General features: G+C 43.1%; 2 protein-coding genes across 2 annotated transcripts; one reads left to right on the top strand and one right to left on the bottom strand.

The window, feature by feature from the left end:
• Window positions 1-2,119: 2,119 nt before the first annotated feature.
• GSDMB (gasdermin B) lies at window positions 2,120-9,619 on the top strand. The gene is given in 9 exon segments (XM_060081681.1): window positions 2,120-2,357; window positions 5,420-5,602; window positions 7,070-7,095; window positions 7,830-7,988; window positions 8,093-8,111; window positions 8,114-8,169; window positions 8,548-8,624; window positions 8,975-9,041; window positions 9,476-9,619. Coding segments are annotated over 9 exon segments (969 nt in total).
• A 10,421-nt stretch (window positions 9,620-20,040) lies between these two features.
• On the bottom strand, window positions 20,041-26,597 carry ZPBP2 (zona pellucida binding protein 2). The gene is made up of 8 exons (XM_060082084.1): window positions 26,426-26,597; window positions 26,229-26,294; window positions 24,866-24,991; window positions 24,051-24,212; window positions 23,182-23,400; window positions 22,544-22,626; window positions 21,499-21,679; window positions 20,041-20,455 (listed from the first exon to the last, which is right to left on the bottom strand). The coding sequence occupies exons 1-8, from the start codon at window positions 26,472-26,474 to the stop codon at window positions 20,361-20,363; spliced, it is 981 nt and encodes a 326-aa protein (XP_059938067.1). The 5' UTR covers window positions 26,475-26,597; the 3' UTR covers window positions 20,041-20,360.
• Between the last annotated feature and the right edge of the window lie 706 nt (window positions 26,598-27,303).

Raw genomic sequence — 27,303 nt, 5'->3', positions numbered from 1 at the left:
ATTTTTACTCCCTTTGTACAGTATTCTGAGAAACACAAATAAAGGACAGTGTGTTCCTATTTCCCCTGAGTTTGGCTTCTGCTTCCTGGAGGGGGCGGAGAGGGGGCAGTGTGGAGCATCAGTCTGACCCTCCGCCTGGATGGTGGGAGGGCCCCTGGGACCTCTGCTTTTCCTGCTGCCTTCAGCCGAGCAAGCTGGAGGGGCTGGCGGGGAACTGGCAGAGGCAGCAAGCCGGCCAGAGAGCAGCATTTTGCTCTGGGACTTCGCCTGGCTGGTCCTCAGACAGAACTTACACCTCTGGGCTTCAGCCAGCCTGGGCTGGCAGAGGGATAGCTTGTGACACGGCCAGGGAGGAGGTCAGTTCAGCAATGGCTTCATATAGAAGCCAGAGTCCCAAGGGGTGCCCAGTCCTTTCCTCTGAATTCCTGCCCTGTTTCACTTCTCTTCCTTGCCTTGGAGGGCTGCATCTCCTCCTGGCCTTTGTGTCTTCAGAGGAATCTTCCTGCTTCCTTCTCCCGGCCATAAGCATGAGTGGGCGGGGAAGAGGACTTACTGAGGCTCACACGGCCGGGAGGGGGAGGAGTCTTTACGGTGCGCGCTCAGTGCAGTGTCATCTGTATATCTGTCATCTGTGTATATCTGTCATCTATCTCCCACCTGCTCCCTGGATCCAGGAGGAGGGAAGGGTTGGTTTCTTACCTTTGGCCTGTCTGCCTCCACCCTAGCCATTATGTGGCTTATCTAAAAGCCTGAGAGGTGGGGCACTTAGCTTTCCAGTTTTGTTTTGTTTTTTTTCAATTCCCGTATTATAATTTCCTGAGACACCGTGGCCAGGAACTGTGCAGAGATCTTACACAGAGGGGACTCTTACAACCTCCATTTTTGGTCAGTAGCTGAGGACAAAAAAAGAGGTGGGTGGCCCCTGAGATGGACTGTGGGCCCTGGGCATAGCCTTTCCATATACTCAGATGAATTCCTAGGTGGGGAGTGAGTGGAGAGTGGGCCACCATGACGGGGGCAGGTGCAGAGAAGGGAGCATGGGTGAGTAGGTGCCTGGGCTGGCCAGAAGGGACTTAGGGGGAGGTGGCCAGGAAGACTGTGAGGGGTGATCTGGCCTCAGGAGGGTGACAAAGGAGCCTGAAGAAAGGGAAGGAGATGCAGAATGATGGATGGAAGGGGAAGGAGTAAAGGATTTGGAGGAAAGAGAGCCCGAAGGGTCCAGCGTGGTGGGGACACAAGAGCTGCTGCTGAATAGAAATGGGGGAGGAGCAGCCGTGTCAGGCTGGCCCCGTGGTGGGCCCATGGAGGGTCCCGCAGGGCAGGCAAGATGGAGACAAAAGTAGACCAGGAGAGGGTGAAGGGGAGAGTGGGTGGAGGGAGATGCCCCAGGCGGGGTTTTGGGATTCATTTTATTTTACCAAGTATAAGGGGACCCTTCGGAAGTTGACCAGAAACTGAGGAGACAGGACTTGGGGGTGGGGGGCTGTCCAGAGCACCTAGCTCCAAGCCACTCTTGAGTACAAAGGTAGAGTACTACCTTTTCTCTTTTGTTTCCTTCTGAGGCCAGTTCATGACCATCTCACTGGGAAATGGTTGGTAGGGGCAACCATCCAACTGCCTTGCAGAACAGGAAAAGGGGGGGAGGCCCAGGAGTCAGAGACAAGCGAGTCCTCTGTTGGGGTTGGTAATGTGAGGTCCGGCAGTCATGCCCCTCATCTCTTCCTGGGTCCTCTTCATCAGCGCTGGTGAGGGTCTGGCTGGGGATGGCGGGCCTGCTTCCCCACCCATCAGGCCCCTCTGAGCAAGGGGCAACTCTGCTGTGGGAGATGCAGAAAACAGATCTCGCTTTCCTTCTGGGCAATCACCACTCCAGCTTTCCTCCAGAAGCGTTCCACAAGGGGCAGAGGCGAATCCAGCATTTGTGATGGCCATCCCAACTTACTGTGTAGTGACCACCACACCTTCTGGAAACAGGGAAGGCAAACCGTTCTGGTTGGTCTAGAACTTTTGGATCTTTCTTGACCCCAAGCTGCCAAAGGTAGAAGATTTAAAAACCTGAACCAATATTTCCCTCCCCCAGACTGCAGTGGGCTTCCTTTTCCCAGTTGGTCCAGGCACCATGCTCGCAGTATTTGAGAAAATCGCAAGAGCTGTGGCCCAACGCATGGACGCTGGTGGGGATATGATTGCTGTCAGAAGCCTCACTGATGCTGACAGATTCCACTGCTTCTATCTGGTGAAGGAGAGGAGACGTTTCTTTGGATACCAATATGATAAGAGAGACCTCACCCTGTAGGACATCCTGGAGATGGACAAGGGTGAAGGGCTGTTTGATAAGCTGGTTCCTGGGCTCCGAGGTCCGTATGAGGTGGGTGAGAGACTTTGCCCATGCCTATGCTACTCCATTGTAAACACCCCATTGCTATCAATGAGGTCAACCAGTCAAAAAAGAAACCGTGGTATTTGTAGGTACACGTCCATACACCTCAACTTAAGAAATGTACGGGAGCGCTGCATGGGGAGAAGGGAATAGGGGAAATGGAAATATATTTTTATTGGAAACTCTTCTTTAATAGTCGTCTTTCCTATTTTTTTCCTTTGTAAATAATTCACTTTTAAATTAGCTGAGGTCTTCTTCTGTGTTTATAATGTTTATCATTTAAATGGATAATTAAATGGAGGCAGTTAGCTTAGTGGTTAGGAAAGGGCTCAGGCTTTAGAACTGGGGGCATCTGGCTTCGAAACCTGGCTCTGACACACTTACCAGCTGGGTGACCTCTGGACAAGTGGTTTTATCTAAGTTTGTTGCCTCATCTGTCAACTCAAGAAGACTGTTGCAAGAATCAAAAGAGATAAATTACGGAAATCACTTACCACGGTGCATGCAAGAAGGAGCATTCAATAAAAGTTCGCCTCAATCATTCTACTGGTGGCGGTTATTATTATTATCCCTTCCTGTTTCTGGAGATCATGGCTGAATGGGAAGTTGCTGGTGAGCAGAACTCCCTTAAGGGCTCAAAGGCCTTAGTAGAGAAGTCTGTTCCATCCCCCTGCTTCCAAGCTCAGCGACTCCTGGCGTGTCTTGGGTTTCAGAAGCCCCAGGATAGGTGTTGATGAACCCTCACTTGGAGACTTATTGCAGCATCTCACGCCTCATGGTGAGGAGTTTTACAGCTCAGACATCTCTGCCAAAGCCCATTTGGGTCTCACCAAGAGATGGAAAAGAATTCTAACAACACCACTATATAGTTTTAGAGCACCTGCCACGTGCCTGGTACTGCTGTTATGTGACCAAGAGCAGTGCCCAGAATACTCTGAGGTGGTGGGCTTTTCCACAAGTGGGGTTTAAGTAAGCAAGGGACTTTAGGAACTTTTCAGATTAGTCTTTTTCAAAGACTCTGAGTCAATTCTCTGAAACGAGAATTGCCAAGAGTCAATTTACTAAAAGCTAATTCTCAAAAAAAAAAAAAAAAAAGAGAAGTTCACTGGAAACAGAAGAAAACTTTAAAGCAGGACTAGGATGTTTTGCAATGATCATATTACTCCCCAGGGGCAGGGGCAAGTTTAATTATGGAAAAAAAAATTTGACTAAGTCAGTTAACTTGCTTTAAGGGAAAGTCTATCTGTTTGCATAAAAAAATTCAGAGGGAGAGTTGAAACCATACTAAAAAAATCTGTAAGAATGAGGTGAACTGGTCATTTAAACTGATTTTCAGCAACTTGGCCTGCTCCCTTTTCAAACAGATTATTTTTTTTTTAACTAGATGGTGTAGGTGGTGTACATAGTTGTTTGTTTGTTTGTTTGTTTGAATTAACTAAAGTCCATACTTTATTCAGATTTCCTTAGTTTTTATCTAGTGTCCCTTTTCTGTTCCAGGATCCCATCCAGGACATCATGTTACATGTAGTTGTCATGTCTCCTTTGGCTTCTCTTGGACTTGCCTTGTTTTTGATGGCCTTGACAGTTTTGAGCAGTACTGGTCAGGCATATTGTAGGACACCCCTCTGATTGGAATTTGTCTGATTTTTTTCTTATGGATAGACCTAGGTCATGGGTTTGGGGGAGGAAGACTGCAGAGGTAAAGTGGTGTTCCCATCACATCATATCAAGGTTATGTACTATCAACATGACTTATCACTGTTGTCGTTGACCTTGGTCAGCTGGCTGAGTTAGCGCCTGTCAGGTTTCTCCACTGTCAAGTTACTCTTTCCCCCTGCCCCTCATCCATACTGTTTTATTGATTGGTTGATTGATTGCTGCACTGCGTGGCTTGCAGGATCTTAGTTCCCTGACCCAGGGATTGAACCCATGCCCCCTGCAGTGGAAGCCCAGACTCCTAACAACTGGACTGCCAGGGAGTTCCCCCATACTGTATTCTTTGTGTGCATAAGGTTTGATTTTTCTTTCTCTCTGATAAAGTACACACAAACTTTTATGTTACTCAAGAAACAATTGGGCCCTGAGACATTAGCGTCCCACACACAGGACTGATTTCAGGCACTATTTCTAGGTCTGTCATATTTCCACCAGTTTCAAAATGCATTTCTTCTCTGTAAATCCGGCCCTGCCCCCAAAATCCAGCAGTAGAAGCTCTCCCTGCTCTGTAGGCTCAGAACTGGGAGGTCTGAGAGAAGGGCACTCAGCCTGGCAGCATCTCCACATATGCTCCACTAACTCCAAGGCAGCAACTGACTTGGAGTCCATGCCCTTATGCAAGGCCTTATGCAAGGCTGGGCAGAGTCCACTTGGGTGGGCAACTTTCCAGACTTACCTCACTTTACACCTGCACAGTGCACAAAAACACAGAGACTGAACTCTGCTTAACTTTTTTTTCCCAAAGGTCAGGGGCTCCTAATTCTTTCACTTTACTTTTCCTTGTCTCATTTCAGCCTCTCAAATAGTTATATAGGACTAGCTCACATTTACTGAACATTTAGTATGTGTGCCAGGCACTTTGTTAAGTGCTTAACTGCATTAGTTTATTTAATTTCCTCAAGCACGGGAAGTAAGTACTATTAATATTTCTCCTTCTATAGAGACTTCCCTGGTGGTCCAGTGGTTAAGACAAGGAGCTTCCATTGCAGGGGGCACAGGTTCGATCCCTGGTCAGGGAACTAAGGTCCCACATGCCGCAGGCCGTGGCCAAAAAAAAAAAATTCTCCTTCTATAGATGAGGAAACAGATTCAGAGGTGATGTGACTTATCCAAGGTCATTTGGTAAGAAGGTGGCAGAGTGGGCTCCAGGCATGATGACTTCTGGTGAGAACAGCATTGGCTGGAGAGCCACAGCTGGAAGAATTCCTCAGAAGGGAAGGGGATCGTGGAGGGGAGCCCAGGACGGGGTGCACCGGGGAGGATTTTCTAGAGAGAGATCTTTCTGGGTCAGCCTCAACGTGACGTTTACCTTTCTCTTTCCAGGTCAAGAGGTTAAGTCCCAAGTTATGGACAGCGTAGAGTCAAAGGGAAGTTTGACAGTGAAATTACCCAAAGACAGAACACCTGAAGTGGGAATAACATTCTCCAGGTCCCCGGAGCAGGGCATCGAGTTATCAAAGACCCGGATTCTCCAGAAATTCCTGGATTCCCTTAAGAACAAGTGAGGCTGGATGCGGGCAGCAAGGGGGAGGGAGAGAGGGAGAAGCCCATTTTAGGCACCAAGGGCACCTGAGGTGGGGGGCCCCTGGCCGGTGCAGCCTCCCACTCCCTACTCCCAGCTCTCCCCATCCCACTGCTTCACTCAAGCGTGCCCTCCTCTCCTCCACCCTCAGGAAGCCCTCTCATTCTTCCAGGATCAGCCTCCAGGAGCCCTTCTTCTGAGGTCCTCAACTCACTCATTTCCCTGCTGTCCTCCAGGGTGATTGATTACTTTGGCTTGGACCAAAACTGGCTGGTTTCAAGAGGCCACTCTCCTCTGTTTTCCTGTACTGTGCCGCTCAAATCTGTACTTTGTGCCTGTTTCACTCTGCCTTGCGGCAAGCCAGTGGTTTCCGTGTTCCCTCCCCTCACTGCACTAACTTGTGACCAGGGACTGACTTTCCTAACCTCTCTGTTTATCCCCAGCACATGGTAAGTACTTGGTAAGAGAGCTGAAGTGAAGCCCAATGAAATCAAAGCACCCCCGCTGAACATTTCCTGCACAGGAAGTGCCACCAGCCCACCCCACCAGGGTGGCACCAATCAAGTGCCACAGAAGTTCTGATAGCTGAGGGCATGGTCCTTCCAAGGGACTTAGAGGGATATCAGCAGCCTTCCTCCTCAGCAGTCATGTTGTGGTTGGTATTGGTGTCTTCATCCCTAGCTGCAATTGTCAGAAAGTGTGGATGGGTCGGGGGAAGGGGCCCCACCGCTCTCCTGGGCTAGCCCTCCCTGAGCAGGGTGGATGCCTTTTGTTTTTCCTTTTTAATTAAAAACTGAAAGCCTTACAGTAAAATTGTACGGGTCCTTTGAACTACCCCTACCCACCACGGTATTGCTGGGGAGGGGGCTTTTACAGTTTTTCTGAGGGAACTCAATTTTTCTAGCATGCCTGTTGTTTCTAGAGTGAAGCTGTGTGGAATGTGTAAATAGAGTTGTGTGGGGGAGGGTAGGTAGAGGCAGATCTGCTCAGGCAAGGATGTAGGACTTTCTTGGGGGTCTTTTGGTTGCGAACGCCAGAAGTTCCATCAGGAACAACTTTCCATTTCTGGAAGTTGTAGAAGTTGCAGGTTCAGTCCTGGCAAGGTCTTGCTAGCTCAAAAGAGACTCAAGTGCCATAACAGAGGAGTCAGGGGATAGATTCCAGTTCCTGCCCTGATCCAAATTTGCTGAGCGGCCCTCTCTGGGCTTCCATTTCTCCTTCAATCATCTAGGCATAATCCTATTATGCCTGCCTATCTCTGAGTGTATAGGAAGGGGTCTGTAAATATAGTGCTTTGTCATTTACACACAGTGATGAGGATGCAGGCCCCCTGGCACGGGCAGTGAGGGCTCAGAGTCCAGAATTGAAAACTTCCACCGCTGGGACAAGAAGGTCCACAGGTGGGTGGAGGTGACCTGAAGACTCTCTGAGATTATTCTTCCTCTCTGCAGAGAAAGATGGCGGTTCATCTAGGTTAGGTAAGGATGGAAGCCAGCTGTGTTCAGGGTAGCTGCACTCCTTACTCTTGAGCCCTCTGGCCTCAAGAAGTGCAGCTCAGGTGGGCAGCTGAGTGTGTGTGAGTGTGTGTGCATATGTGTGTGTGGCAGTGGAGCTCGTTGGGAGGAGAAGGGTAGGGCAGTGCCCAGAGCAGGTTTCAGCTTCAGTCTGGAGATTGCATCTGTCTCCTCTAAACACAGTGATTCTCATTGGTTGTAGACATCACCTGGGGGGAACTTTAAAAGTAGTGATACCTGAGTCCCACCTCTAGAAATTCTGACTTAAGTGATCTGGGGGTGTGGCCTGGTCTGGGCATCGGGTCTGGGCACTCCCCAGGGGGTTCTCATGCACAGTCAAGGCTGAGAACCACTGCTCTAACTTCCTTTAAATCCTCACTACTCCTGCTGGGGCCCACAGCTTGCACTTTGAATGGGAAGGACGACATAAGCTTTGATTTCCTGCAGATGGAGAGGAATTGGGGGTTGGTACAAGACTGAGGGTGAGTTGGGGAGGTGGAAGTGGGTTCAGCGGGAGGCAATGCTGGTGGGCGTCTGGGAAGAAGGATGCTGCCTTTTAACAGGAAAACACTAGAAGAAGGGAATATACAGAGAGGTGGTCTCCAGAAGAAAGATAGATAAAGAATGGGGTCTGATGGGCCTTGGTAATGGAGCTTGCTAGGCTGGGTGGGTGGGGTTCTTAATTTCTGCCTCTACTGGGAAGTCCTTGAGTTTGGAGGATTTCCCAAGCGTGAAGGAGAGGATGCGAGACATGGTGCGAGTCCTCCAGGATCCGACTGAGGAGCGAAAAGAGGTGATAAGCTGCTTCACCAAGTGCCTCAGCAAGGATGAAGAGCTGCAGGATCTAGAGTGAAGAGTAAGAGCCCCAAGGAAGAACGGGGGCAGAGAGAGGGAGGAGCCAGTGGGGAGACAACCTGCTATAATGGGACCGGGCTTGTCTCCCCCATCTCCTGGTCCTAGGTGTCTGAGGTCCGGCGCTCCAGGAGCTACAGATGGACGGCCCAGCAGGTTCTGTCATATGCAGCCTTTTTAATGCTGCTGGGATCTTTTTTTTTTTTTGAAACAATGAATTTTATTTTTTTTATACAGCGGTTTCTTATTGGCTATCTACTTTATACATATTAGTGTATACATGTCAATTCGGATCTCCCAATTCATCCCCCCACCCCCCCACCCCCGCTTTCCCCTCTTGGTGTCCATATGTTTGTTCTCTACGTCTGTGTCTCGATTTCTGCCTTGCAAACAGGTTCATCTGTACCATTTTTCTAGATTCCACATTTATGCGTTAATATACGATATTTGTTTTTCTCTTTCTGACTTACTTCACTCTGTATGACAGTCTCTAGGTCCATCCACGTCTCTACAAATGACCCAATTTCGTTCCTTTTTATGGCTGAGTATTATTCCATTGTATATACGCTGCTGGGATCTTGATAGAGAAGCACACAGAAGCCATTTCGGATTTCCTGGATGACTTGATGGGTGAGGAGGGGTTTGGATGTAAGCTGGTGTGGAGGAAATGCTAAGCAGAGGGGCCTGTGGGGAATCAAATCTTGGGAGGAAGGGGGTATACACTGCCTTTTACATTTTGTGAGGCATAGAACTTCACACTTCAGACACTAGCCATCTTTCCCAGGCCAGGGATTGAGGGACAGCCTCCTCTTCCCCTACGACCTCCTGCAGGCTAAGAGGAAAGCAGGAGCCCTTTGGAAGAACCTCCATCTAGCACTCCTGGGGGCTCTCTGGAGCCTCTGATGCTTGTCCCAGGTCTCACCAGACAGTGAAGCCCCGTGCCACTACGTGCCTCACCTCTCTACCAACCACCCTCTTTTTTGCCCCCAGAGCTGAGGAGGGGCAGCTTGTTGCGGAGGCCCTAGATAAGGGGACCCTGCCCCTTTTGAAGGACAAGGTAAGACGGCCTGGGCTGAGGGCCCAGGTCCTAGTGGAAGTGAATGCCCATGCTCTCAAGGATCCAGAAGTCCCAGTGACCAGTCCCTTCCTACTTCATAATCCTCTGCCAGCTGTCTATGCAGCTGGTTTGTGGCAATGCCCCGGATATATAGTTTCCAGAACAATTTAGGATGGGCTTTTTAGGCTCTGTTGCTTGCCTATGGGCATGAAAGGGGGTGGAAAACTGTTAGTCCCAGGAGGGCAGTTGGCCCCATCTTGACTGATGAGCAGCGCCTGTCACTATGTTGCGAGTTTGAGGGTCTCCAGGAAAGAGTGCCATGGTGGATTGCTACGTCTGCCGTGGGCTCAGGATTAAGGAGTGTGGCCAAATATTTGCCATTTCTGGTATAGTCCTTGTTTCTAGATTTTATAGTCTGGTGAGTTTCCTTCCAGGTGGAGCCTATCCTGGAACAGAACCGGGATGAGCAGCCCCGTGATGTGGGCTGTGACCCTGAGGCACGGACTCTCTGTGCCCTCTACGTTGTTGTCTCCATCCTGCTGCAGCTGGGTGAGAAGCCTACCTCTGTGTCTTCCTAATACCATGTCAGCTCTTTTTGTAAAAATAAATTTATTTATTTATTTATTTATTATTTATTTTTGGCTGCGTTGGGTCTTCGTTGCTGTGCGCGGGCTTTCTCTAGTTGGGGTGAGTGGGGGCTACTCTTCGTTGCAGTGCGTGAGCTTCTCACTGCGGTGGCTTCTCTGGTTGCGAAGCACGGGCTCTAGGCGTGCAGGCTTCAGTAGTTGTGGCACACGGGCTCAGTAGTTGTGGTTCACGGGCTCTAGGGCGCAGGCTCAGGAGTTGTGGCGCACGGGCTTAGTTGCTCCGCGGCATGTGGGATCTTTCCAGACCAGGGCTCGAACCCGTGTCCCCTGCATTGGCAGGCGGATTCTTAACCACTGCGCCACCAGGGAAGCCCCTCCTGTCAGCTCTTTAAGCATTCTCCCCACAAGCCTCTGGGTGCCCCCCTCCCCAGTCCATTCTCACCATCCCTATTCCCAATCACCAGAATGATGTCTTCAAAACAAGCCGCTATTTTTTGATACATCCCATTCACCATGATAATGTCCAAAAATCAGCCTGGATTGTATGATTAAAAGTGGCAGATTGATCATATTAATTTCCTCTCCCTCTTGAAATCTCACTAAATGACAATAAAGCGATGGAAAAGATAGAAACCCACAAGAATAAAGAGAATTAGGCAGCAGATAAGGGATTTCAACACATCTTTGGAAGCAAGAAAGCAATTACAGGAGTGCAAGCTAGGAGGCATGGGACTGAGGGATGCGTAGGAGTGTAGGAGGAGACTGCTGGTTTTCATCATAAGCCTTTTAGTTCTGTGTAACATTTTTCAAGGCAATGTAATTAAAAGCAAAAGAAATATATATTTGTTGTAAAGCATTTCAGATATTTCTCAAAGTCAAAGGTAAAGGTACCCTGTGATCTCCCTTCTCCCTTTAATATAACCACTATTAACATTTTGGGGTATGTGAACATTTTTTCTATGGAGCAGTTTTAAAAATGGTAACTTAAACATGAAGCTAGGATGATATAGCATACATTTGTTTTGTATCTATCTTTTGAACTAGTCACCTTTACGTTTAAATTTGTAAAAATATTATATGCAACAGGAACTCTCATAAGTGCTGTCGGAGTGTAGCTTGGTCCACCACTTTGGAAAACTGTTTACCAGTGTCTACTAAAGCTAAACCGATACCTAGGACTCAGCAACTCCACTTCCTTGGCATATACCCAAGAGGGATGAATGCACGTGTTCACCATAAGATTGCGTGTACAGAAACGTTAAAATAAGAGCCCCAAGCTGAAAACTATTCAAATGTCCAATAATATTAGTCTGGATACATATATTGAGGTATACTTATGCAATAAAAGAGAACAAATTACTGCTACACATAACAACATGGATGGTTCTCACACACAGAATGCTGAGCAAGTGAAGCCAACACAAAAACACATGGGTCCTCCGAGAAGTAGGTGCCGAAATGGAATCAGATATGCAAGGGACTTCATAGGGGGAAAGCCCGTGAAGAATAAAGGGAGGGAGCAGGAATCGGCATGGCAAACCTTCAAATCACAATGAAGGTCTAAAACTTGGGAATATGGAGAGGAGGAGGGAAAGACTAAGTAGAAAAGAGTCTCAGATGGCAGCACAGTCTGAGGGTCTCAGCCAAGCCAACCTGAGCAAAGGTGGTCTGCCGGAGGGCTCGCCATCAGGCAGAGGGCCAGGCTCCAGTACCTCATACTCAGCTTTTGGCTGGATGTAGCCCCGGGGAGCTGGGGCTCCGAAGACAGATCTACAGGCGGGTAGCCTAGAGGTTCTCGGTCAACTCTGCTTCCCACAGCAGGTTCTCCTAAAGAAAATCCGGGTGGTACCCTCCATGGCCACCACAATACTGTATGATTCCATTTATATGAGGCTCAAGAATAGGCAAAACCAAGCAATAGGGGTAGAAGTCAAAACAGTGGTTATCTTAGTGGGGACAGTAGTGACTGGGAAGGGGCATGAGGGAATCTTCTGGAGTGCTGGAAATATATCAAGATTCACTGAGCTAACATTTCAGATCAGTATATGTTACTGTAAGTGTATTATATTCAATACATCAATAAAAGTCTTAAAAAAACACAGTATATAACTCCATGTAAATGAAGTGAAAAACAAGCAAAACTACATGATGGTGGTAGATGTCAGAATAGTGGTTATCTCTGGGGCTTCCCTGGTGGCACAGTAGTTAAGCCTCTGTGCTCCCAATGCTGGGGGCCCAGGTTCGATCCCTGGTCAGGGAACTAGATCCCACATGCATGCTGCAACCAAGAGTTCACATGCCACAAATAAGGAGTCCACATGCCACAACTAAGGAGCCCTCGAGCCGCAACTAAGGAGCCTGCCTGCCACAACTAAGACCCAGCGCAGCCAAAAAGAAAAAAAGAAAAAAAATAGTGGTTATCTCAGTGGGTGCAGTATTGCCTGGCAAGGGGCATGAGGGAATTTTCTGGGGCACTGGCCATATTTTATATCTTGATCTGGATAGTGGTTACATGGATGTGTAACCACGTTTACATGTGTAAACACTTATTAAGCTAAACACTTAAGATCTGCACACTTTACTGTGTTTTTATCTCAATAAAAACTTTAAAAACATAATATATGCACATGAGGACATATTTGAACAGTACAGAAGAATATAAACAAATTAATTAAAAGTTTCCTTTCAAACCCCTGAACCCTATAACCAACCTAGTCCCACTTCCTTGAGACACCCATATTAACAGTTTTAGTTCTTATTACAACTAAACATGATATTCTTAAGTTTATTCTTGATTTATTTATTTTATTTTATTTATTTTTTAAAGGTTTTTTTTTTCTTTTTTTGGTTGCATTGGGTCTTTTTTTTTTTTTTTTTTTTTTTTTTTTTTTAAATTGTATTTATTTTTGGCTGCGTTTTGGGTCTTTGTTCCTGTGCGCAGGCTTTCTCTAGTTGCGGCCAGCGGGGGCTACTCTTCCTTTTCGTGCACTGGTTTCTCACTGCGGTGGCTTCTCTTGTTGCGGAACATGGGCTTTAGGCACGCGGGCTTCAGTAGTTGTGGCGCACGAGCTTAGTTGCTCCATGGCATGTGGGATCTTCCCGGACCAGGGCTCGAACCCGTGTCCCCTGCATTGGCAGGCGGATTCTTAACCACTGCGCCACCAGGGAAATCCTGCATTGGGTCTTTTAAAAAATTTTTAAAATTTGTTGTTTGGCTGTGTTGGGTCTTTGTTGCTGCACGTGGGCTTTCTCTAGTTGCAGCGAGCGGGGGCTACTCTTCGTTGCAGTGTGCAGGCTTCTCCTTGCCATGGCTTCTCTTGTTGCGGAGCACGGGCTCTAGGTGCGTGGGCTTCAGTGGTTGTGGCACGCAGGCTCAGCAGTTGCAGCGTGTGGGCTCAGTAGTTGTGGCTCGCGGGCTTAGTTGCTCCATGGCATGTGGGATCTTCCTGGACCAGGGATCAAACCCGTGTCCCCTGCATTGGCAGGCGGATTCTTAACCACTGCACCACCAGGGAATTCCCTGCATCAGGCCTTAGTTGCGGCACGCAGGATCTTCCTTGAGGCATGCGGGATCTTTCGTTGTGGCGCGCGGGCTTCTCTTTAGTTGTGGTGTGCAGGTTTTCCCTATCTAGTTGTGGTGTGTGGGCTCCACGGCACATGGGATCTGTAGTTGTGGCACACGGGCTTAGTTGCCCCATGGCATGTGGGATCTTAGTTCCCCGAGCAGGGATGGAACCCGAGTCCCCTGCATTGGAAGGTGGATCTTTACCACTGGACCATGCGGGAAGTCCCTTGATTTATTAATTTTATTTTATTTATTGTTTTTTTTTTAGATTTTTTTTTGATGTGGACCATTTTTAAAGTCCTTATTGAACTTGCTACGATATTGCTTCTGTTTTATGTTTTGGTTTCTTGGCCCAGAGGCACGTGGGATCTTAGCTCTCCAACCAGGGGTCAAACCCGCACTCCCTGCATTGGAAGGCAAAATACTAACCAGGGAAGTCCCTGATTTATTAATTTTAGATAGTATTTATTGACTCCCCAGGATTAAGGATGAATACTGTGAAACAACAGACAATGAACAAGAAGTTCAAAGTAGGAAAAGTGTTATAAAAAAAGTACAGGGTACTATGAGAGGGTTTAATAAAAGGTAACAGGGTGGTCCCCTCTTACCTCTGAGAGTCCTTTTCCCTTTTCCTTAAATGCTGAGTCCAGCCATGCTGAAATATTGATCTTTTATTTGAACATGTCATGTACTTTACAATGACATGCTTTAATACAGGTTGCTTTCTCCCTCTGCCTGGATTACCTTCCCCCACCTTATCCATCTTTTAAGTTAAGGCTCAAATATCCCTTCCTTCGTAGTTATCCTAGTTTCCCAATGAATTTGGTTACTTCTTCCTCTGTGTGGCCCAGAGCATGTTGAATACATTTCTATTAAGGCATCATCATATTGTACTGAAATTATTAATACATATGTCTGTTCCAATGATGTGAAAGTTTCTAGAGAACAGGGTTTACTTTAAGTTTTACTTTCCTTTACTAGGGCCCAGTAAACATTTGTTTTCTTCAAAAGTGCCTTTGAGTTGGGGGAAGTTTGGGAGACACACCCAGAATTTCATGAGGGTGGCTCAACTAGCTGTCACTAAGAATTTTTTCTTTTTCTGTTCTCTCAGAGTGCCAGCAAACGACTACCTGTCGAAGCGAGATTAAACTAACCTAGAAACCAGAGGCTCCTATTTGATCTGCTGATTTCTCTCTCTTTTCATCTCACATTTCTGATTCTAGAGTGAAGTTCAATACATTAACTGCATAAGTCTGTAAAGCATTTCCTGCTCCAGAAGCTGAAACTGGTGATAGAGATGGCTTTGAAATGGGGACAGTTGGAATAGTCATTATTTGAGCCTGGAGGGATGTGGGGGATTCCACCTACTCTTACTCATTCTTCAGAACTCTTAGCTCAAGCAATACCCCCTTCTGATAGTTTCTAGATCTCTCCAGTCTGAGTCAGAGACCCTGTTGGGAAGGAAACCATTTTGGAGAAATGCTAGTTTAACCACCTTGGGATAGATAAGATCCTTTAGAGTTGGATGTCAACAGGTATTGGAGAAGAGGGAAAACTACCTTGCAGGTAACAAACTGAGAAGTTTATTGATTTTGCTCCTAAGACGGAGAAGAGGAACACTGAAAGGAGAGAGGATGGAGAAGGAGAGAAGCACAAGCAAGACGGAGAGAGGCGGAGACTGGATGAAGCAGGAGAAACTTCTAGATACGGAATAGGTGAAAAACATTCAAGAATGGTGATGCCAATCTTGTTTCTGGTAGTAGCAGTAAGCAAGGTTATTTATTATCTCTGGTAAATATATGGTTACATCTACATGAACAGTAATTGTATATCAAAATAATAAAACAATATTAATAGCATCCCGTGGGGTTAAGTACATGATAACAATAATAAAATAATATCATGAATTTAAAGTGTTCTAAAGGGTTTTACCTTATCTGGGAAAAGAGAAAAGATACTGTTTAATTTTAGACTTTGATAATTTAGTAAGTAAGCTATAATTTTTAGGTAACCATCAAAAGAAGAGGAACAGACTAGTAGCGGGAAAAAAACAGAGGGATAAAAAGATTATCAACAAAAAGAATACAAGAAACAAGAGAAAGAGAAGCCTACAACAGGTGAAACAAATAAAAAGCCTAAAAGAAAATGGTGGAATGAAATCCAAATGTATCAGAAATTACATGTACAGGGCTAAATGAACCAGCAAAAATGCAATTTTGTCAGAATGGATAAATTTATCTTTGCTGTTTATGAGACATATCTAAATAACAAATATAAAATATTGAAACTAAAGTGATGGACAAATATTAGCTATGTAAATACTAACCAAGAGGAAACTGGTGTAGCTATATTAATATTAGGCAAAATAAACTTGGGGCATAAGGCATTATTAGTGGAAAAGAAGGTCACTTCACAATGATAAAAGTTTCAATTTACAGGGCTTCCCTGGTGGCAGAGTGGTTGAGAGTCCGCCTGCCGATGCAGGGGACGCAGGTTCGTGCCCCGGTCTGGGAAGATCCCACATGCCGCGGAGTGGCTGGGCCCGTGAGCCATGGCCGCTGAGCCTGCGGCGTCCGGAGCCTGTGCTCCGCAACAGGAGAGGACACAACAGTGAGAGGCCCGTGTACCGCAAAAAAAAAAAAAAAAGAAAAAGAAAAAAAGAAATGAGGTAGGGTCCAGGAGTCTAAATTACAGCTCTCCAGTCCAAGCTTTGTGACCTACATCTGCAAGAAAAGGACTTCAAGCTCGTTTGGACTGACGTGTGCCTCTGACTGAGGTGTACCACTCTACCTACCCTCTGAGTGGTATGCAACATTTTCTATTCAATGGTTGGTGGTTAAAGCCACTTTCTTTTCTCTTTGCTTCCTGTTTCCTTATCTTCTTTGTTTTCCAAACACTTTCACTGCTGTCTATTTGTTTCCAGATTCTGATACTAGATATCAATGTGTTACCCTGGGATGACCCAAAGTGATAGCACAATATCTGTTTATCCAAACTTCAACTCACATATCTAGCAGTCTCCAAAATAAACACTGCCCCTGAGGAACTATACTTTGGCACCAATCATGTTTCTGCCACCTCAGGGTCCTTCAGACCTGCATAAGTCATTATTGTGCCAGAGGGGCTCATCTGTCAGATCATACTAATCTGTCAATTCATCTATGTTCTTCCTTTCAAGGGACTGAAGAAGCTTTTGAAACTGAAGAAGGAAATCAAGAAGGGCCTCAGAAACATTTACCAGATGCATGAGCTATGGGGTAAAGAAAGCTTGCCAAGGGTGAACAGTTAAGATGAAAATATGGCAGCAACCTGAAGAGTAAAAGGGTATTGGAGGATGAAAAACAAATATAAAAGGAGAAAATACCTCTGGCTTAGGAAAAAAAGAAATTCATAAACTCAAGAGCAGTGCCTACATGCTGTGGGATTTTCTAAGGAGAGGGGAAGAAAAGTCAAACTGAGCTGACATCATCAAAAAGCAGCAGGTTGTTCCCTTGGCAGGCTCCTCCTGCAGCATGTGCAATATCTCCATGTCCTGAGGTGCATGGTGGCCAGCGGCTTCACCAACACCCCTCTTCCTTGCGTGGTTTTGTAGCAGAGTGAGAAATCTCCCCATGAAGAGCCTTCCTTGGCACCCTAGAGGGCAGATCTCTGGAAAGTTCCAGAGAGTGAATTTCCAGCCTCAGTGACTTTTCTGTCATCCGGTGACCCATGGTTGTGCCCTCTTCAATAAGGTCTAGATCTCAGCCCTTGGAGCTGGCGGCTCTTTCACGGACACTGTGTCTCAGTCCCAGTGGTAGGAGCTGTTACTTATATCTGCTACCCCTCTACTCTTTAGGGTTCTCTGTATCTCACTATCCAATTCCTTGTTATTCTACTCCTGTTACGATTGACAATTCTTTATATTAAACCTTCCCTGTTCAAATTACTTTGTGTTTTTTGTCTCCTGATTGGACCCTGACTGACACACATACCTACAATGTTAACACTAACACTAAATACCCCTAATACTAAAGCCAGATAACGATATCGTAAGAAGGGAAAACTACAAACTAATATGTCTCATGAAATAAATACAAAAATCCTCAATAGAATATTAGCAAATCAAATCCAACAATGTATAAAAATAACTACATACTATGACTAAAAAGGATTTATTCTGAATATATAAGGATGGTTCCAACATTTGAAAATCAATTAATGTAACCCATCATATCAACAGACGAAAGATAAAAAAATCACACGAGCACATCAATAAATGCAGAAAAAGCATTTGGCAAAATCCAATTCCCATTCATGATAAAAGCTTTCAGCAAACTGGGAATAGAGGAGAACTTACAGAACATCATACTGTAAGTTCCAGCTAATGCAATAAGACTAGATAAGGAAATAAAAGATATACAGATTAGGAAGGAAGAAATAAAACTGTTCTGTTTGCAGATGACATGATTGTCTAAGTAGAAAATCCCAAAGAATTTACAAAAAACTTCCTGGAATTAATAAGCAATTAGAGAAAGATCACAGGATATAAGGTTAATATAAATATGGACACCAAGGGGGGAAGCGGTGGGGGGTGGGTGTGGGATGAATTGGGAGATTGGGATTGACATATATACACTCATATGTATAAAATAGATGACAATAAGAACCTGCCGTATAGCACAGGGAAGTTCACTTCACTACAGTAGAAACTAACCCAACATTGTAAAACAACTATACCTCAATAAAAAGAAGTTAAAAAAAAAGTTAAATGCCTTGCTAAATATCAGCAATAAACACTTGGAATTTGAAACTAAAAATACAAGACCATTTACATTTGTGCAAAAAATTAAATATTTAGGCATAAATCTAAGAAAATATGTACAAGATCTATATGAGGAAAACTACAAAACTCTGATGAAATAAAGAAAATCTAAATAAAGAGATATTCCATGTTCCTGGATAGGAAGACTCAAAATTGTTAAGTTGTCAATTTTCCCCAACTTGACCTATAGATTCAATGCAATTCCAACCAAACTCCCAGCAAGTTATTTTGTGGTTATCAAGAAACTAATTCTAAAGTTTATATGAAAAGGCAAAAGACCCAGGATAACTAACACAATACTGAAGAATAAGAACTAAGTCAGGGGACTGATACTAACCAAATTTAAGACTTACTATACAGTAATCAAGGCAGTATGGTATTGATGAAAGAATACATGAATTGATAATTGGAGTAGAATAGAGAACCCAGACATAGACCCACACAAATGTAGTCAACTGATTTTTGACAAAGGAGCAAAGGCAATTCAATGGAGGAAGGATAGTCTTTTCAACAAATGGTGCTGGAACCATCCATATGCAAAAAAAAAAAAAAAAAAAAAAAGAATCTAAACATACAACTTATACTTTTCACAAAAACTAATTCATCTTAGACTAAATGTAGAACATGAAACTATATAACTTCTAGAATACAACAGGAGCAAACCTAGATGACCTTGGGCTTGGTAATGAGTTTTTAGGTATGACACCAAAAGCATGATCCATGGGAAAAAAATGGTAAATTGAATTTTACTAAAATTAAAAACATCTGCTTAGTGAAAGACACTGTGAGAAGAATGAAGGGACAAGCCACAAAATGGGAGAAAATATTTGCAAAACACATATCCGATAAAGAACTTGTATCTAAAATATACAAAGAACTCTTAGAACTCAACAATAAGAATGACTAATCCAATAAAAAAATGGAGAAAGATCTGAACAGTAGATATACACATGACAAATAAACATATGAAAAGATGCTCAGACCAGATGTCATTAGGGGATTTAAAATTAAAATGACAATGAAATATCACTATATACCTACTAGAAGGACCAACATCAAAAACAGTGAAAGTACCAAAAGCTGGTGAGGGTGAGGAACAACAAGAAACACATCCATTGCTGGTGGGAATATAAAATGGTAGACCAACTGGGGACACAGTTTGGCAGTTTCTTACGAAACTAAACATAATTTTACTATACAATCCAGCAGTCATGCTCCTTCGTATTTACACAATTGATTTGAAAACTTATGCCCATACAAAAACCTGTACACAAATATTTATAGCAACTTTATTCATAATCACCAAAAATTGGAAGCAATGAAGATGTCCTTTACACACCCATATGATGGAATATTATTCAGCAATAAAAAATGACCTATTAAGTCACAAAAAGACATGGAGGAACCTTAAATGAATATTGGTAAGTGAAAGAAGCCAGTCTGGAAAGTCTACATACTGTACAATTCCAAGTTTATGACACTTTGGAAAAGGCAAAACTATAGAGACGGTAAAAAGATTACTGGTTGTCAATGGCTCTGGGGTAAGGGAGAGAGATGAATAGGTGAAGCACAGGGCATTTTAAGGGTGGTGAAACTATTCTGTATGAAACTGTAAGGGTGGACACATGTCATTATGCAGTTGCCAAAACCCACAGAACTGCAGAATACAAAGAATGAACCTTAATATAAACTATGAACTATAGTTGATAATAATGTATCAACATTGGTTCATTAATTGTAACAAATGCATCACACTAATGCAAGATGTTAATCATAGGGGAAACTGGGGAGGGATGAGGGTGTGGGCTGGAGTGGGTATATGGAACTCTGTATAATATCTGCTCAATTATTCTGTAAACCTAAAACTATACTAATAAATTCTATTATTCTAAAAACAAACTGAAAGCAAAGAGACCAAAAGAAATAACTTTTGGGTTCTAATTATAAAGGTAATATATATGCCTTTATATCATATAAGAGTGATATCAAACAAAATAATACATGGACAGTACAACGTTTTTATTATATTATACTTTGCTACTCTTCTTTACCTTAATACAGTCTTAGGTACATGGAAACAGATTGTAAACAACAAAACATATTTCAGTAAAACTCATCCACTGATACTTACGCTTTCCTTTGCACACTGGAGATATTAAATGCCTTCTTAGAAATGCCATGTCAACTATCTTTTTAGGGTTTCTAAAAGGTATGTTTTTCCAATGTTTTGGTCTTACTGATCTTACTTACTGGAACTATCTATGACACTCTGGGATGTGAACAAATCATCTTATGTCCGCCACCTCCACAAGCAAGTAACAATGCTTTCACCTCTAGTCTTCACGTTGCAGTTTTTGTTTGAAGTTTCATGGGCAAGATTTAGCTCCGTAGATTTCGACAGAAACGCAGGTCTGACATGTAACATCAACATCAGGACTAAAAGTCCCAGGACCACAAACCACTGCAGAGGAAAACACAATGGAGTAGATTATTATACTTTCAGTTAGAGGTACCTTATACCAATAATACAAATTGCCATTAATGTCACACCATTGACATTCTATATCTCTGTTATACTATGAGCAATGTTCAGCCAGTTAAGGTGTGGAAGATTATTTATGAGGTTTTTTGTTCTTGGCTGCACTGAGCGTGTTGCAGGATCTTAGTTCCCTAACCAGGGAATGAACCCGGGGACACGGAAGTGAAAAGCGCAGAGTCCTAACCACTGGACCGCCAGGGAACTCTCCATTTATAAGTTTTAAACATTGTTATCTGATGATCTTAAAGACAGAAAAAAGTTAGAATCTTATCTTTTTCCTTTAGCATCAGCATTTTACAGTATCTTCTGCATTGCTTCATTTATGAGTTCCTATTTCTTGTTTTCTAGTTCCTATTTACAATTTCTAGGCAGGACCATTTTGTTTTCTTTCATAGTATAGTAGCTTAAGTCAGAAGGGCTTCCTTGGTGGCACAGTGGTTAAGAATCCACCTGCCGATACCGGGGACACGGGTTCAAGCCCTGGTCTGGGAAGATCCCACATGCTGCGGAGCAACTAAGTCTGTGCGCCACAACTACTGAGCCTGCGCTCTAGAGCCCGCGAGCCACAACTACTGAGCCCGTGCACCACAACTACTGAAGCCCGCGCCTAGAGCCCGTGCTCCACAACTAGAGAAGCCACCGCAATGAGAAGTCCGTGCACCGCAACAAAGAGTAGCCCCCACTCGCCACAACTAGAGAAAGCCTGCACGCAGCAACGAAGACCCAACACAGCCAAAAAACAAAAAAAAACCTACAGAAATATTTTGTAATACAAAAGATTACATTAGCAGAATTCATATACATGAAGATAATTATATTTAGAAATTTGGGCTTTGAATTTTTACTTCCCTTAACTAAACATATTTTTTTGGTAAAGAGAACCACTATAAATATTCAACTGAATTATGCTAAGTGAATTCTGACTATATAACCTAAATAATTAGATATTTATATTTTATAATTACCACAACAGGTAGCACAATTGCTGTGGAGACCTTCATTTTTTCCAAAGCCTGGACGACAGCTATCTATTCGTACTATCTGAAAACTGTGGTCCATAAAATGCATAGCTGGTAGAGTTTTATTAATGTCATGGTTGAAAATATATGCTTGGCTCCGGAAAAATTCTTCTATTCGATTTCTTGCCTAAGATTTAAAAACACCAGAGAGAAGTACAATTACTAAACTATGAACCAAATTTCTCCTCCTGTATCAGAGGCAATGAAACGTAATACAAACATGCTATTGCTTTACACAACAGATGAATTCCCGAAAAGTTGCATGTTAAAACTAAAATTAGTTTAGCCTTGACCTTACCAGTTATTGTCAATTTTTATGATGCACAACAGTTAAGAAAAACTAAATTGAGGTTAAAAAGCACTTGTTCTGAATTATCTGCATCATGTCTATTCCATATGTAGATAACCAGGAGATCATTATTTCTAATTCCAAAAAGCCAAGCAAAATGGAAACCAAAACTTTTCTCTAATCAGCATTACAGACTAATGGTGTAAATTTTGTTTTATTTTTTGAGCATGGGGCTTAAATAATAACTGATAATAACCCATAAACCATGCACAATATTAAGGGTATGCGCTCAGGGATAGAGGAGGAGAGTGAAGGGATTTTTAGACTATGTCCTTAGCCTCTAAGGAGGCAGAGGAGAGAGCAACTATTTTGATCAGTACAGATACAATTTTGGAAGAACCACTGTTTTAACCTAGGTTGACATGATTGTAAGGTTGTTCTTCAAGCTGCTGCTTAGTTACATTTGGAGAACAAAGACCAGTGATCCATCCTTCTGTCACAGGAAAAATACATAATATTAACCTGGGGAGCTATATAACATTCCAGATATACTCTTCCAGAACAAAACGTTTTTAAATAGCCAAGATCTCAACAATCTCAGTTTATAAAACTGAAACCAAAAATCAATAATACTTCATATTTCAGTTTTTAAATAGCTTTGTATACTATTCAAATACTTTCCCCTTACACTGAAATTCTCACCTGGAGGATATTATGGTTAGTGGTATCTTCACAGTCAACAGACTCATTGCATTTACCTTTCCACCCTGGTGCAAAAGGATTAACTGGAGGGAGAAAAATAACATTTTCACAGAAAGATTCCAAAAAGTTCCAAACATTCCAATAAAGCTCCAAATGCTGAATTCAGTATGCATGTGTGCATGTGTTCAATCTATGTAATTCTAGTAATAAAGTAAAGGTGCACAATTTGAATGATTTATACATTATGATTTCACTCCATCTGGGGGCTAATGGAGGTAACTACAAGGCTTTAAAATGAATAGTAATAAATTTGGTTTGGTTTCTCCCTTTTGTTAAGTTCTCAAAAATACAATTTAAAATTCTATAAGAAGTTATAAGTTAAACATTAGCTGCATAGTTAAAGCCCATATTTATAAAATGATATTAAGTTCTAAAAGACAGGCAACAATATATCATAGTTGAAGGCAAATAATGTGTTAATTTTTAAAACCACAACCAGGTTAAGACCAACAACATACTTTAGTGCTTAACAAACATTTAAGGCCTACTATTTATAAGCTTTCTATAATAATATGGTAATTAATTTTGTAATTAAGATTAAACACATAAAATTAAAGAAATATTAAAACTTTTTTTACCTTGAAAGGCTATAAATAGCTCAGGAATGAGGCCATGTTTTGGGACTTTAACAAAATGGCATTTATATGATGGTTCTATGATATGGCATGACAAATCAGAGATTAAATTATCCAAGATTTTCTTCAGCACTTTAAAAAGCAGATCATTATACTTTCCTACACAAGATTTTGTGGTAAAACGTACAGCCATCTGATATGAATAGTCAGGTTCCCGGTAGGCTTTAAAAAAGATGAGAATAAAACAATTGTGCCTAGCATTAATTTCCAAATAACATGTAATATTAAATCCCATCAATCTTGCAAACCAGCACAGAAACTTAATTTATCTAATAAAATGGGGGGTTTTTGGGTATTTTATTTTTTCTAATAAAATGATTTAACAGTTTGTCCTCACAAAAAGATATAAAACTAATAACTTTAATGAAAAAGGTTATTTTCATCTGATATATTACCCACTCAGTACAAGAGATTGTATGGTTTCTGTGGGCTGGCTATATATATAAGTTAAAAGTATTAAGAAAAAATAAGATTTTGATGGTGAGGGTCTTAATTTACAGAAGTGTTGCTGTCAGCATAGTCCAGTGAAAAGGATCATTAATTTGCTTTTATGGAATTAAACATCAGTTTTTAAATTACTTGGCAAAGTTGTGATAATGTAGATTGTGCCTGCATACCTAGAGTGGGAAGTGGGAGGCTGAAAGAGGATTATTTAGGACACACTATTTTGAGTTTGCCTAGTCAAATTCACCCAAAATACTCTATAAGTCGTAACGATTATATATAAGACTCATTTTCACTAAATGAAGAAACCATATACTTAACTCGGATCCATATTAAATGTTTAAGTTAAAATGTGCCTATATTCTTACCAAAGATCATGAAGTCATATCTCTGCTTTACTACCTTTTCTTCTTGGGTTTCTGCTTTGACAGTCTTATAAGAAAGAGTGCATGTGTAAAGTCCAGACAAAGGCTCCAGAAAGTCTTTCACCATCAGCTTTCCTGTTTTAGTTATATCTATTTTATTATTTCCTAAGCAGAAAGAGTAAATTGCTTGGTATTTAACATGTAACAATTCAAACATTATTTAGTAAACTTGGGGTTACAAATAAATACAAAAATTTAAAAATTAATGGACTATTTTAACTTCAAGAATTCAACGAAATCTTAACTCTGTCCTATTACTCAATGGAAAACCACATGAGATAAGTACGCTTTTGAAATATATTTTGGTTTTCCTTAATTCATTTCTTGGCATCTAATTTCAATTGATTTATGCCAGTAATTCTGTAAGTGAGATCACACTGCCTTATAGTTCTATGCAATTTCTTCACATAACACAGAAATGAACAATGCTCATATTATAAGATACCCTCCTAACATCGTGAAAAATTACATATTAGTTACCTCATCTCCTATCACAGGTGCTGCAAGGATAAATTTTAGGTTTTATAAAAACTTCTGAACTAATACAGCTTTGGGAAGTAAGGTACAAAAATTACTGCTTCAGTTTTTGCCTAAGGAGAAAATAAGGCACAGGCCAAGATATAATATGATTCTCTAAATATGGAGTAAGTGAATCTGTAGTTAAAATTCAATTTCAATTTGTTCATTCCAATAAATGACAGTGCTTTTCTTAAAAAATGTTCGCATCATTAAGAAGATATTAAAATCGAATAACTTACCTGTTAATGGCTTTTCATTAGGCCCAACCCATAAGTAGGTGGGGTCCACTGTTTCTTTTTCAGCGCGTTTCAAATCCATACAGACAAGGTTTGGGCTATTGTGATGTAATTTTACGTATACTTTCACTGTGACAAAATAAAACAATGTATAACTACATTACATAGCAAAATTAAATTAAGAAACACACTTCCTACCATTTTGTCCCAAAGTTACTTTGATTAGTTCTTTTTGGATTTCACTATTTTAAAAATCAGCATTTCATTATAACATTTGGAATGCTAAAGTCTGTTCTGCTTCTCATAGATCTTAAAACTCTAGACTGCTACAGAGTCAATATTTTTTTTTCTGTGATATTATAGTGTTGTTTATAAAAATGTACACAATACATTTTATTTTTTTAATATTTATTTATCAATTTATTTATTTATTTTGGCCGCGCCGCGTCTTAGTTGCCAAAATGTACATAATACATCTTGATGTACAGATTCAGAACTAGAATAAAAAAAATTTGAAGGGTTAGTGGAATGAAATTAAAGATCAGAAAATGATCTTTTGGTTGCAAAACTATTTTAAAGATGATCATTGTCATCCCCAAGGCAAACATGATATTTAACTATAAATTTCCTCTGTTAGAAACAATAATTAAATGGGACATACAAGGAAGATTTTCTGCAATACCTATTCTGTTTCGGATTTGATGGAAGCAGCAACAATGTGCTTGGAACTAATACAGTCCCACAAGATATTACTTTTAAAGCCTACTGAATGCCAGGCTCTGAACATATAAAGAAGACACCGTCCTACAATTTGGTGGTGGCAGGGAAGGGGAGGGCCGCCAAACACGGAGAGATTCCAAAGCTGACCAATGCTATGAACCGGCCCAAAGTTATCTAAAATTAGCCTTGTGACTAATTTTCCTTGGCGAGTGTGAGAAAGTTTCATCACAGTGACAAATGACATTTGAGCTGAGCCGTAAAGGATATGTAGGAGTTCTAGTTAATAAGGGAAGGGGTAAGGGCATTCCAAACAGAGGGACTTCCAGCCCCGGAAATCACTCCTCTCAGGGGGCCTCGCATGTTGCAAAGCAGCGGGGACACCTGGAAGTGAGGTGGCATCAGAGTAAGAGATCTGAATTGAATCTTAGCTCCTAACGAGCTATGCAGCTTTAGGTAAGGTGATACAACTGAGGCGTAGTGGCGTCGCTGTAAGGATGAAACGATGCAACAACCTTCGGGAAGTGCAGAGCACACAGTATACGTTCAATTCATGTTTGCTCCCTTTGTCTCCTCGGGAAGAACCTTAGCAGAGCCAGGGAACCCCGGCTCTCCGGGCAGACTCTGCGGGTGAAGAGGTCCTTATTACCTGGGTGTCCCGGCTTGCCATAAATGAAGCCTTTCTCAGTGCGCTCGGAATTACGCTGCCATCCAACTGCGGAGGAAAGAAACCACTAACTTTTTACGTAGAAGAGAAGCCAGGGCTCCGAGTGGGGCGGGGCGGGGCGGAGGAGGCAGGACGGAGAAGATGGGAGAGGCCAGGGGACCTGGCGGGAGGATCCCCACCTCCTGTGAGGTACCAGAGCACCGCGGAGAGCAGGACCCCCGCTCGCATCACGGCTCAGGCTCTAGCGTCGCGGGAGGGTTAGGCGTCGAGGGGCGGGGTCCTTCCTACCTCAGCCCCAGCGCAACGCCTCCCCATCTCTCCTCCACCGAGAGGAGCAAACCGACGGGAGTCGATTCCCCTACCCGTCCGTCGCTACAAGGGGAACGGACGCGCAGGAGAACGCTCGCGTGAACCGGAGCCTCGCGCGCGTAGGCCGAGCTGGGCGCTTGGGCGGGACTGGGGGCGGGGCGCGGGCAGAGGGCAGGGCCTTGGTCAGGTGCGCGGGAGGCGAGCGCCCCGCCCCCTCGCGCGCCCGCGGCTGCCGTCGTGCGGATGGGTCTGATGCTTCGCGCCTCCAGTCTGGCGCCGTTCCCCCGCGCTGTCGGTGGCTCGGTTTTCTCTGAGCAGTCCCTGAGAGAAGAAAAGGGTAGAAGAGAAGAACGCAAGGCTTCGCGTTTCGGTCACTTCCTTAGTCTAGGGGCTGAAGAGATCGACGAGAGGAACATGGTGGTCGCAGTGGGATAGGGCGGGTAGGGAATGCGATTACATGAGGACCTGAGGAGGGAGAAGCTTGTGAAAATTTACACTTCACAGGAAGCGGAGAGCCCCACGTGGGAACTTCCTATGCCTTTCTTCTCATGAACTGTCTGAAACTGTGTGCACAATCTTTTTCAAACTCTTAACACCCAATTTTTACCCAACTGTGTTCTACCCACAAAATGAAGAACCGCTAGTGCACCAATAAGGCGTCTCCAAGGCCTTCACACTCTAGAGGAACGTTTAATCTTCATCTTCAGCTTCGAGTATCACACGGCGTTGAGAGACCCCGCTTGCAAAT

Source organism: Mesoplodon densirostris, chromosome 18 (assembly GCF_025265405.1).
Source record: "Mesoplodon densirostris isolate mMesDen1 chromosome 18, mMesDen1 primary haplotype, whole genome shotgun sequence".
Lineage (NCBI taxonomy): Eukaryota > Metazoa > Chordata > Mammalia > Artiodactyla > Ziphiidae > Mesoplodon > Mesoplodon densirostris.
The sequence above is the reverse complement of the archived record's forward strand: the minus strand, read 5'-3'. Positions and strand labels throughout refer to the sequence as shown.